Raw genomic sequence first — 12,980 nt, forward strand, 5'->3', positions numbered from 1 at the left:
CCATCATAAGGGTTTGTACTGTTACTTGCAATGCATGCATCATCTTGACCTATTGTACAATATATCAATCAAATTAGCTATGATTTGGCTTCAATTGGTATACTTGGGCTTTGATAATTCATAATTTTTCTTTCTTTTCATTCTTTCTCTCCCTACTCTATGATCCCTTTTTTCCTAAACCCCTATGGTTAGGGCTTCAACACTTGGGGGGTTACTATATGTAAATCCTCTATATCATGTGCATTCAATGGATATTAGAAAATACCCTTTCCTTACATACTCTAAGGTAATAAAATGACCCCATTTCATTTAAGAAACTTGTAGTATTTTTCTAGATTCTAATTTAGAAATCCCTTCTCTAGATATATTCCTATAAGTTTTACTAAATAAAATAACCCTTCTATTAATCACATATGGTACACTTGCATTTTTTGATATGACCCCCAAGTTTCGACCCTATATGCTTTGATAAGAAGCACATCTATACTCATGTTTATAATTTCATTTGAAGATATCCATCAATAGGCACATCTAGTTGCAAGTTTCACATGATTTTACATGAAAATTTAAATATATTTCAAAACGTGATTGCAATTTCTATTGTGAAATGATTTTAAATAGTTATATAAACACTAATAGATGCATTGCTTCATAGACAAAGACAAGTGTGAAGCTACTAATAGAAATTAGATCCACGGAGAGAAACTTATGAGCAAAGATATAGCTTGACACAATAAAATGCTCCATGAAAATAGAAAATAAGAATGATAATTACCAAACAACAATATTCCTTGTATATAAAGCTTCGGAATTCTAGCTTATATTAGAGATATGACAACTTAGAGCTATCAAAGAATTTCCTTTTTTGCATTACGAGTAACTTTTGGTGAGCATGAAAATTTGAAAGTCAAATTTGGGCTTGCATTACGAAGTGCAACTATTACAACCTAAGATGGTGAGCCTTATCCACTAGCCTTATTAGAACCCTTAGACTCACTTGTTCTTGCTTCATTATCTCCTACTTCACTACCTTCTACCTATATAATTAGAACATCTTTCATAGATCAATAATAAGAAAAAGACTCCAATGCTTAACATGAAAAAGACACAAGCTTAATGAATCGAAGCTAATATGCTTACCCTTCTTGCTCATGGTTCTTTAATTCATCCCATACATCCCAATACCATGGATTGGTTTTATCTCATAGGGAAATGTGTACACTTAAGAAGTTATTCATCTAGCTATCCTTTGTACGACATAGTGGACAGCCATACTAAAAGCTATATATACTCAGTTCTTTATTTCATCAGAACACATGCCTCAAAATCCTAAACCTAAATTGTGTGTAGGATGTTGGTTGCAAGAAACATACTCAAGTTAAGGTGTACAATTTTTAGGCATGGGTTGGAGTAATCTAAGAAAATTTTAATGTAGGTTTGACTATGGCATTCCACTATGCCATTTAGAGTATTGGTGTACCCATAGACTTAGATCTTTGTAGAATCTACATTTTGCCCTATAAGTTTGACTCTATCCACACCATATCTCGTCATCATGATTATTCCCCATTATATCTTCAAAAACATTACATTGGCCATATCCCCTACTATTGGCTCTATTTTTTGTTTGGTAAACTCAAAAAAAGGATAGAGCCCGTGTAGTTAATTAGAGCATCAAAATTCACATAGAAGAATTGATGTAAAATTTAACTCACATCAAATATTATTATTCCATTAATCCACATTAGGAAATACATCTGTGTCTATTGGTGAAAACCCCATAGGATGATTGTTAGTGACTAGATTTCACCTATGAGCCTATGGAACTTGTATGTTAGTTCTTATGTTGTAATTCACTTTGTCTCTAGTTAGATGTCAGTTTCTTGAAGCTACTTTCAACTATAAGTGGATGCTAATAGTTTAGGAGCTTTCTCAAGTAGTCAAGTATTAGTTTAAGTGGTTGATAAGAAAGCCAAAGTGGGAGATTGATGCATGAATAGGCCAAGACACATGTCCATGATTTGAATAATCAATACTTGTTGTAGGAATTAGTTTGGTAGACTACACTCTCTACACTTGGCATGTCAAATTTCATGAATTTGGTAGTTTCACTCCTACTTTGAAAGAGTACCTCATGTTCAATCTTCTTCTCAACTCCCTATTTACATTTTTATTGCCTTTAATTAAACTAGACATCATTGTGGATAGTCTTGCTAGATCACTCTTATCTTCACGTTTTTTGCTCTTGTGAAGCATTCAAGGGGCTTGACATAAGCTTTTCCACGAGCGTGTCCACTTCAACTATGATTAAGTGCATAAAAGTTTTACTCATTGCATCCTCTCATTTGTCACATTTAGCTATAGTATGTGCATGTAATGCTACAATTAAGACATCTTTCATTGATCATGTTTTCCCTTTTTGATTCTTCCCCTATAGTAGAATTTGAAGAGATATGCCCCAAGTGATGACATATCCTACACAATATTTCCTTTTGAGATCATTCCATATCTCTTCATGTACCTCTTCATAACATAATGATTAGGTCAAATACATAGTCCATGAGGATTACATTTGACTTCTCCTTGTAGAGAGATTATTGTATACATCATTGCCTAATGATTCTTTCACATAGTGGAATGACATATCACTTGGAGGGTGTGTAATGAAACCACCCAATAGCCTAAGGTTACTAGATAGGTTTATTTCAATCCAAGGTGTACTAGATCTTCATTTAGGTGAACCTACTAGAGCTAACAACAATCCTATTTGATAATGATCGTCTCTATTCACTTGATAAGGGCTAGTAAGGTATGGTAACTACCTTAGGGTCAACACACTATAGCATCATGTGTATGAGTATGCCAAATCAATATCAAGGTAGCATCCTAGGAAGTGGAGGAAGAGGTCATGTGCATGTGGTAGAACCCTCTCACATATTATGGACTCAAAACCCATTGTGATGGCCACTAGTATAGGGATGGTGGATTGTTTCTTGGCCATGCAAGGGCCCATAATATTCTGGACTCACAACACATCATAGTGGCCACTAGCATAGGGATGAGGAAGTGTTGGATGGCCATGAAGGGGTCTATGGTATTAATGTGAAGTTGGTGCAAGATGACGCTACAAGTGAGCTTATAGAAATCATGGTCCTTCTCAGGGAGGTCAATCATGAATATATTCATGTATTATGTGGATTAAACATAAGGGTTTTTTTAAATATAAACTTTTACATACAGAAGGGTCCTATATAAAGGGGTTACTTACAAATAAGGATATTTATAGATAGACCTTGAATGCATGTGCTATAGAAGGTATACATATAGCGAATTCCCTAGGTGGTCCTCATGGTTAAGGAGTATATTCCACTATGGAAAATGGTGTAAAGGGAAATGGAAAAGATCATGATTTAGCAAAACACTATAAGATCTAGTTAAATTTCTACCCTCATGGACATCACAATGATGAACACTCCTATTCCACAACGTTGAGCCCATGTCACCTTGTAGGGTTTCATTTCCAACAAGTCATGGTTTCTAGTGAGAGTGTGGGGATGCATTGAGAGAGAGAGAGAGAGAGAGAGAGAGAGAGAGAGAGAGAGAGAGAGTGTGTGTGTGTGTGTGTGTGTGTGTGTGTGTGTGTGTGTACATGAGATCATGGAGGTGAGCCTATGTAGGGAGATGAGGATGCATTCCACTATCCATGTACTCATACATAAATACATAAAAACATACATACATACATACATGCATATGTGGTAATAAAGAGAGAGAGAGAGAGAGAGAGAGAGAAAGAGAGAGAGAGAGAGAGAGATTTGGAGCATGTGCACATGGCAATTTGAATTTTTAATTTCCCTCTATTTTGCATGCTTGAGATGGAAGCTTTAGCCCACAGGGTCGAAGAGGGTTCTGCTTGCTCATTTGACACTTAGGCCACAACAAAAGCTTGAAATTCGAGAAATGTAGAAATTGTGGAGCTCATTGTGCAAACTCTTTCTCTCCTCACCAATCTCCACACTCTCTACAAGCCTTTTTCCTCATGAATGGGGTGCTCTTTCCATCTCCTTCCACTTGTTCTTTTGTTTTATCTAGTCCTTGCACACTTGCGGTCTTAACACACCTTGAAATTTTCCCAAAAAGACTTGTAGCACTTGGGTTTTGAGTAATTGAGAGGAATGTCGAGGCATTGTCAAATCTTTTGCACACATTAGACATTAGATATTAGAACAAGTTGAATTTCTTCTAATTTCTAAATAGATAATCAAGCCCATGCAATAAAAAGAAGCAAGCGCGTTCGTAGATAAGGGCAATGATCGTATAAGATATTCAAAATTGATCACGTGACTAAGATGCAATGGGCAGGCGTTTTTTTTTTGTAGGAAGCTTTAAGTATGTATTAAAAGGAAAATTTATAAGAAATGTAGTAGTTCAGGCTCCATTACAGGGGAACAACCTGGATCAAAAAATACCATATCTTTATCATTGAGCAAGTCGAAAAAAGCATGAGCTAGCTTTTCTTCTATTTTCCTAAACTTGATTCTATTACTGCAGTCCCTAGAGAAGGTGTCTTCTCTTCATTCTTCATGATTCTATTCTACAGTCTTTTTTAAAATTTCTGCAATCATGGCTGCCACCTCCATCTCCCGATCTTCTTTCTTGATGTCTTTCTTGATGTCTTCACATTGTTGAATGATCCTCTTTGCCTCATTTTCATCCTACAAAACCAAATCAGACTTAAAACCCTAGAGAGGATCGGCAAATTGCTTTTCAAATACCATTTTATTCCTGCATATCCATATGTTCCATAAATAGAGGCTTCTCAGCCAATTCCAGACCGGGGGGGGGGGGGAGGGGGGTACACCATAAATTTCCCCTAACAATAATTCTTTCTAAGTGATCTTAGTGGGGTGCCACTTCAAGATTAACACTTGCAGTAAACAAAATATGTTAGTATTCTGAGAGAAATTAAGAAACAAATGAGGGATAGATTCTACATGGATACCACACCTTTGGCATATTCCATTTCCTATGCCAACTTTCAGAGCCCTCTCATTGGTCTAGAGGCCTTTCACCGTGATCAACCACATCAGACAAGAAATTTTAGGTTGAATAGAGGTAGTCCATAGGTTGTTGAATCTGTAGTTCCATTGATCTACATTCCAATTAATATGCCATCTAGCATTAAGTTTGTAGCATAGTTGAGCATTGTTTATCTTAAGATCAGGCAGTGGAAGTAGTGACTTGTCTCCTTGCAAATACACCCCTCTATGGTTGAATTGTTGGTTGAGATTTATTCCTTTTGCTCTATGTTGGTCCCATAACATTTTCCTTCCCCTTAAAAAATCAATTTCATGTTGTTTGAGGTTAAACAGTTCACCCATCTTTTCCTCTTGAATCCAGTTTTTGTCTTTATAGTCCCATATGTCACCCCAAGTTTTAATCCCCTTTTTATATAGTTTATAGGCCTGATTGGCCTCTTGGTCTTCTATTGCTCCATGAAAGAAGCTGAACCAGATAGAATCTCTGGAGCTCCAAGGGAGTGTGAGATTGATTTGGGAAGAAGGCCTAAGGAGACCCTTGTATTTGAACCAAGTTTCCCAAATTCCTTTGACTAGTTCAGAACAATTTTCGGTTTTTATATTTACAGGCTTATTGCTAGTGTTAGAGGATCAAGTCCCTTCCACTTGGAGCATATTGACACTTGAAAATGTTTGGTTGCAGCATGCAGAAGGTTTATCCAATCTTCCTCCTCTCTGTTCAGGCTTCTTGCAATCCACTTAGTTGCTAGCTTTTCAGCCAAGCTATGAAGATTAGGAAGACCTAGCCCTCCCAACTTTTTGGGTGTTGTACATATCTTCCAAGACACTTTAGGTATCTTGAATTTATCCCCATCCCCACTCCATAATAAATTTCTGCCCAACCTCTCAAGTTGTTTCATCCCTATCTTTGAGGGTTTCCAGCATGCAAGAAAATATATTGTTGAAGGGATAAGGATGTGTTTCAGCACAAGCACTCTTCTTGCCATATTGAGCTGACACCCCTTCCATTTCTCAATTTTTTTTCTTATCTTATCTATCACCCAGTCCCACCTTTACTTCATAGTCACATCAAAGGCCATAGGAATACCTAGCAACCTCAAAATTTTACCAGATTCTATTTCTTTGCAACCAGCTTCTATCAACCACCTGGGAGAGGGACTTATCGGTGTTTTAATTCCTGTCTTTTGAGGATTTATGACTGACCTTGAAGCTCTACAGAAAATTTGTAGGCATTGCCAAAATGAAACAAGGGAAACAAGATCATTGTTGACTGTGCTGTTTGTATCATCAGCAAACTGATTAAGTACCATATCCTTTTTATTTGGAAGTTTGATTCCTTGAATATTCCCTTTATCAACTCCATCTTGTATTAACCACCCCAGAGAGTCTTCAGCAATGGCAAATAGGAGTGGAGCCAGGGGGCAGCCTTGCCTAATGGATCTTCTAAGAGGAAAAGAGTCTGTCATTTGTCCATTGACTGTAATCCTTGTGGATGCATTGCCAAACAGGGTGCTAACAAATTTAATAAACCTTTTACCGAGTCCCATATCTTGAAGGGACTATAGTATGAAATCCCATTCTAACCTATCATATGCCTTATCCAAATCAATTTTGAAGAAGACAAAATCCTGGTTTTCTTTCTGAGCAAGCTCAATGCCTTCCCAAAGGGCAATGATAGCATCAAGTATAAATATTCCTTTTATAAAACCTTTTTGTTCTTTTTTGATCCACTTATCCAGATGGTTTGATAATCTTCTAGCTAGAGTTTTTGCAAATACTTTATAAGTTGAGGTCAAGCAAGTAATAGGCCTCCAATTAGTTAGGTTTTCCTTCTCATCTCTTTTATGTATTAGTTTTACTACTCCTTCATTTATAATATGTGGCAAAGCCCCATACTTGAGAGACTCTCTCCAGACTTTTAGTAAAGGATGCATAAGGAAGTATTTGAATTCTTTAAAGAATTCATTGGGCAGACTGTCAAGCCCTGGGCTCTTTCCATTTGCTAAAGAATCTATGGTGTCTTTTAGTTCAATTTCTGTGATGTCCCCCTCTAGGATGCTAGCTAAGCTAGAAGGTACTACCTTCTTCCTTACCCTTGCTATCTTGGCTTTAGCTGCACTGTCATCCAAATTGCTCTCCCTAGGAGTACTAAACATTTTGGAGAAGAACTCCTTGGCAATAAGGAGGTTCTCTCCATTGTTCTAGGCATAAGTTCCATCCTCTCTTCTAAGCAGGGGGATTGTGTCTTTGTCTCTTTTATTTTTAAGAATCTGAAACATTTCTTTGGTGGGTCTGTCAGCCTTTCCAGCCCACCAATGCCTAGTAAAGAGTTGAATACTAGAGGCCTCTTTCTCTTCAGCTAACCTCAGTTCATGTTTAACCGTTAGCATCTGAGACTGAAGGTATGTTTCCCCTTGGTCGACCCTTTTTTCAAGTGTTTGACATTCAGCATATTTTCTTACTTTACTAATCCTTGTACTTTTAACTTGCTGTAACTTGACCTCTTTAAGATATTGTTGGGTGTCTCTAATGGCTCTAGTCCAAGCTTGGGTAGGTGACCATTCTTGTTGAAAGGAAAGAGACCATATCATGCAAAGAGTGTCTCTTACATTCTGGTTCTTGAATAGCCTAGGGTCCGTATGAAACCACCTAGCCTTAATGGTATGCCCAACATTTGAAAGGACAAGCTAAATGGGTTTATGGTATGATAATACAATATTATCTAGGACTTTGGACCTACAATTGACATATGAGGCCAGCAGCCCTGTTGAAACATAAAACCTGTCAAGCCTTGCCTTTCTTAAGTGACTGTCACTTTGATTATTTCCCCAAGTGAATCCCAAATCCTCACTGACATTAGTAAGACCATGAAATGCTTTAGTAATTAACCATTTATCTTTTTTCCTTACTTGAAATACTATGTCCTTTTTTCAAATACCTATCTTTGGAGGTTTCCACCATGTTGAAATCTCCAGCCAAAATGATGGGACAGCTGATTACCTGTAAGGTATCCCAAACTCTAGCTCTCTCCATAAAGGAATTAGGTGCATAAATAGACACAATTGCAAACTCATCTATATCCTTGAAGTGTACTGCAACCCAGTTAGCATTATCATCATGAGTGACTTTGAGCAATTTGTCATTCAACTTTTATGAGATTCCTATGCAGGCTCCCCCTCTCCTATTTGTGTGTTTGGTTGAGAACCATATGTGTTCTCTGATACTCTATCTAAGTTCTTAAGTAGGGGGGTTTCAGTGACTTTAATCTCTTGTAGGCATATTATATCAGGGGCAATGGCATCAATTTTTAGCCATTCCTTGATGATTAATGCACTTTTAGGGTCTGTCAGCCCTTTTGTGTTATAAGAAATAATTTTTAGTTTGTCCATCATCATCATAAATCTAGTTCTTTTTAGATTTTTCCCTTCTTACTAGCTTCCTTACCCTGACCAAATGGGTTACTAGCACTCTGCCCTACTCTAGAGTATCTTCTTTTAGAGTTTTGTGCCCCAGTTCCATCTTGTCTTGGGTTTTCCCCTAAAGGGGGACTTAGGGGGATGTCTCCCCCATCTGGTAGCTTCTTCTCTTCAGCCTGAGTTAGTTCAGTGACATCGTGAGTATTGAGGTCTATGATGGGGTTCTCCCTATTTTTTCCTTCATCATTGGCCTCCATTTGAGTCTCTTTAATAATCACATCATCATTATCAGATTCCGTGGGTTTACCCTCCTTATCTTTACTAGATTCTCCTTTCTCCAATGTACTAGTGGGCTCCTCCTCTATATTCATTAGAAGTGCTCAAAATCTATTGGCATTATTGTTTTTACTCTTAGTTGGGTTACTATTTTTATGGGCTGACTGATTCTTGTTTTTCCCCTTCCTATTTACTGTCTTAAAGCCATCATACTGGGCTTTCTCAGTTGGAGGAGGGGTTTGTTCCTTTTGGGGCTCTGACTTTTCCTTATTTTTCCATTCCAGGCAATTTCTAATGAAGTGCCCTGTTTTGAGACATTTAAAACATGTGTTGGGAAGATTTTCATAGACGACTGGCTGGTCCTTTATAAAATCTCCCTCCGAGTCAGAGATTAGCAAAGATTCTACAAGTTTTTTACTGAGATCTACTTCTATCAACAGCTGGGGGTGCCATCTAGGATTGATGTCCATGTTTGGTCTTTGTTCCAGAAGTTTGCCTATTGGGGATAATAACGTCTTAAGGAATGGGTACAAATTCAGTGGGAGATTGGGAAACTCTACCCACACAGGTATACAAGTAGGCTTTGGGGCTGTAGGGTCGAATTTCGAGGCCCATTTTAACAGAGATAATGGTGAGCTTTTGAGCATCCATTGCCCATAGCTCAAGATGGTCAGGGCAGCTTGTTCATTCTCAAACAAGAGGAAGAAATAACTATTTGGGAGATAATGCATGACTATTGGTTTAGCCCCAATTGGTTCCCACTTGGTTCGTACCCATGTCCTTAGAAATTCTATTAGGGGTCGGGGCACCATGACATAATCCTATTAGAGCCCTAGATTGATACGACAAATTGCATTTTTTTAACTCACCTGCTGGAACCAAAAGAGGTACTTTGTTACCTGCTGTGGTGGTGGAGCCTGTTTCTGAGTTACTGTGAGTTTGGCCCTCTTTGGGAATGCCGTTGGAGTTAGATTGCCCTTTTTGTGTTTCACCCTCAGCCTGATGTTCGCTTCTTTGAGGGGAGCTCTGCTAACCTCTAGAAGCTGCTTGGTTGTCAGACCTCTCAACTTCTTTGAGGCTCTCCCTTTGGAGGTAGGGGCTGCCTCCACTGCTTCTTCCCAGTGGGTCCGAAGGGCCTCCCATGTTGATTGGTCCGTTTCCCAGGGCCCATTCGCCTCCTCCAACTTCGAAACCTCCACTTTGACTCCTTCCCCAGACGCCATGGTGATTTTGTTGAGCTAATAAACCATTGAATAATGGGTTGCCAACGACGTTCTCAAAAGATTCGTTTAGTGACCCCGCCATGCCCCTACAGAGCTGATTGTTGTTCCACGCCCAGAATGCTTTAGGATTTACATCGACGTGCTGCATATTGATATCTCGGTCCATCGCTCTAACTGCGACAGAGTTTCACAAGAGAGAGACGACTCGAGGTAGAAGACGCGCAGCGCAAGCATCTAGAAGAGACCGCAGCGCAGCCCAGACGCACAGAGAGAGAGACAGACGCACACTCCCTCGGACGTTATCACGCCCTCAGACCTTGTCTCACTCGGATGTTTCTCTCTGCACTCAGACGTTCTCTCAGGCCAGTGTGCACTCGGACAGAAAATGTTTCTCAACACTCGGACGTCCCGCCACTTGGACATCCCAGCTCAGCGCGCGTGCACTTGGACGTCCCGCCACTCGAACGAAAACGTATTCAGCGCGCGCGCGCTTTCGACCGCGCGCACTCAGACGTCCCGCCACTCGGACGAAAACGAATTCAGCCCACACGCGCTTTTCTCAGTCTTCTTTCGCGTTCCTCTTAGACCCCTAAATCAATGGGCAGGTGATTTCGTTAATGAAAGATAAGAAATGAGACTTGCAGACCAGCAATTAGGTCAACTTCTTCGTATGGTTACGTTTCAACTTTCCAACTATTTACACTAGATCTTCTGCCAAGATGCATTTGTTTGGTGATGGTTATACATATGCCGGGAAAGGCTGGACAAGCGGATCATGGAGAGATTCACGAGGCCTAGAGAACCGCTAAGTCAAAGCGATCTAGTATTCACATGTGTTCTGCTTGTGAAGGCGAGGGACGTGGTTGTGTTTAAGTACATAAGTTACCGGTTGACAAAGCCGACTTTGAGATCACGACTGAGGTTGTTCGAAGGGGGAGGAGACCGAGGCTGGAAGGGTACGACTGGGGAGGAGTAGTGAGGTTTTCTTCTCGGGATGGTGATGACGAGGCGGCCATTCTTGTGCCACACAGCCTCGGTGTGGCTGCTGAGGAGGTGAGGGGGCATCGAGATGGGCTTGGTGAAGGTGGGCCCACACACGTACAGTATCTGGTTGTGGTCATCCACCTGGACTCGCACCTCCTCTCGAAGCGCTGCAAAATGTGTTAAGAAAGCATCCAAATCAGTGTATCCAGAACGATCAGTCCAGCACAGAGAGAGAGAGAGAGAGAGAGAGAGAGAGAGAGAGTGTGTGTGTGTGTGTGGATCAATTAGTCTGAGACGTAGTACCGTCACACAGGAAGGCTGAGACGATAAACTGCATGGCTGTCTCGGTGCAGTCGATGCGTGGCTCCATATAATTTGTGAGAGACGGAGTGGTTAAGGTCATCGTCTGCCATCCTGCCGCCGCTTGCTTCTTTATGAGCACTACTTGACTAATCGAAAATTGAGCGTTAGCCATCTCTCTCTCTCTCTCTCTCTCTGCGCGCTCAACCTGCCGATGGATGAATGAGTCCGATGCACAACCCCGCCTTTTGTACACGTTACTTACAGATTCTGATTTCCTACATTATTTCTCAATCCCATCGACTAATCTAAAGGCATACAAATAATTCGCCTTCAAAAGACAAGATAAAGTCTTCTACTAATCTAAAGGCATTCCAATTATTGGCCTTCAAAGATAAGTCCAGTCTTATACTTTCGCACGTCCAATCCATGTATCTCAGATTCCCCACTTCACTTGCTTTCCTCTATATATTTCATGTCTCTAATTTTGCCTATCTCCCCACCAAACGACAACCAACGAACTTCCTCTAAAGTTTGAAAATCTCCCCAATCTCAAAAGTGCCATTTTGAAGGCCCGAAGATGGAACAAAATCGAACAATCTGCTAACATGCCCCAAAAAAGAAAAACCTTTGAGTCCAAACTATTGGATTTACCAAAGATATTGACATCCCTTAGATTTGACACCACTATGACTCACCACATGTCCAATTTGAATACATGTAGATAATTTGATGGACCATCCAGAGCACATAATGATTTCTATTTGTGAAATCATACACCTTGGGTGCTTTATGTGGATTCCTACCTAACGTCTTCTTCTCTTAAGAATATGCTTATTCCTCCTTCTACTAACTCTAGTTGACTCCTCATAGCATAGGCTTGATAGTCTGACTTGTCCTTTCAATGATGGAGCTTTGTAGTATCAAAAAGATAGTAGCTCATGTGACTTGCCGTGATGAAATAAAAAAGCTTTAAAAATGGACATGTTTGAAGTATTTCTTTTCCCCATTCTTAGGGCACAATGATGAATAAATAATCCATAAATTATTGAGCTTGACATATTGGTCTCATTACTTTAATAATGGAACATAGTAGTACCAATAAAACATATCTCACATGGCTTTCCTTAATGACTTCTACAAGTACTAGAAAATGGTAATCTTGGAAGCTTTTCTCTCAGTGTTCATTCCAAATCATGATAACAAAGAAATAAAGTAGTTGATATTTATAAGATCTAAAGTAGTTAGTAACTCATTGGCAACAACTCTAGATTTGGATCAAGCTTAAAATTCCTAATGAGGCTTCATAACTTAGTAGTTACTTGAACAATAGTATATATGTAAATGTAAGTGTGCCAAAAGACATTACAACATAAGTTGTATGTATAAGTGTGTGCTAGATATATTAGAGTGCACATATAGTAAAAGGGAAATGCTTGATTGGAAACCTAGGTAAACAATATTGAAACAACTATACGTTATGTGCATTCAATTAGTGCTTTAAAAATATCAATGTCCGTTTTCTTAAACTAAAGTAGATCAAGGCCTCTGTATTTCTACAAGACATTGCATTCTAGTACACATGGTTTTCTTGCACTTTTTTCAATGCAATACCTTGGGATGGTGGTCATGAGTAGTGCCAATTTTGTAAACTAATGTTTCTTACAACATGTTATTTAGAAAGTTAATTCACAAGTTTATCTTCTTTATTCAACTTCCATCATTGTGTTTTGTGAATGATG

General features: G+C 39.3%; 1 protein-coding gene across 3 annotated transcripts; it reads right to left on the bottom strand.

Annotated features, from left to right (window-relative positions):
• Window positions 1–4,382: 4,382 nt before the first annotated feature.
• On the bottom strand, window positions 4,383–11,455 carry LOC148033853 (uncharacterized). 3 transcript variants are annotated; one of them, XM_087681861.1, is made up of 4 exons: window positions 11,242–11,455; window positions 10,841–11,105; window positions 9,631–10,543; window positions 4,383–4,715 (listed from the first exon to the last, which is right to left on the bottom strand). In XM_087681861.1, exons 3-4 carry the CDS (start codon window positions 9,952–9,954, stop codon window positions 4,590–4,592), a joined length of 450 nt encoding a protein of 149 aa, XP_087537987.1. In that variant the 5' UTR covers window positions 9,955–10,543; window positions 10,841–11,105; window positions 11,242–11,455; the 3' UTR covers window positions 4,383–4,589. The 3 variants fall into 3 exon arrangements, with proteins under 3 accessions (XP_087537987.1, XP_087537985.1, XP_087537986.1); XM_087681859.1 differs by lacking the exon at window positions 9,631–10,543 and having other exon boundaries at window positions 4,397–4,715; XM_087681860.1 differs by lacking the exon at window positions 4,383–4,715 and having other exon boundaries at window positions 10,440–10,543.
• Between the last annotated feature and the right edge of the window lie 1,525 nt (window positions 11,456–12,980).

This window comes from Lygodium microphyllum, chromosome 7, assembly GCF_053477565.2.
Source record: "Lygodium microphyllum isolate KBCC chromosome 7, Lygodium_microphyllum_v1.1.10, whole genome shotgun sequence".
Taxonomy (NCBI): Eukaryota; Viridiplantae; Streptophyta; class Polypodiopsida; order Schizaeales; family Lygodiaceae; genus Lygodium; species Lygodium microphyllum.

Excerpts from the sequence above, each read along its gene's own strand:
- LOC148033853 (XM_087681859.1), bottom strand. The coding sequence starts at position 11,413 with ATGGCTAACGCTCAATTTTCGATTAGTCAAGTAGTGCTCATAAAGAAG. Across the intron at positions 11,106-11,241 it reads CTCAGCCTTCCTGTGTGACG|CGCTTCGAGAGGAGGTGCGA; the intron begins GTACTACGTCTC and ends CACATTTTGCAG. Across the intron at positions 4,716-10,840 it reads AAAGTCGGCTTTGTCAACCG|GATGAAAATGAGGCAAAGAG; the intron begins GTAACTTATGTA and ends TTGGTTTTGTAG.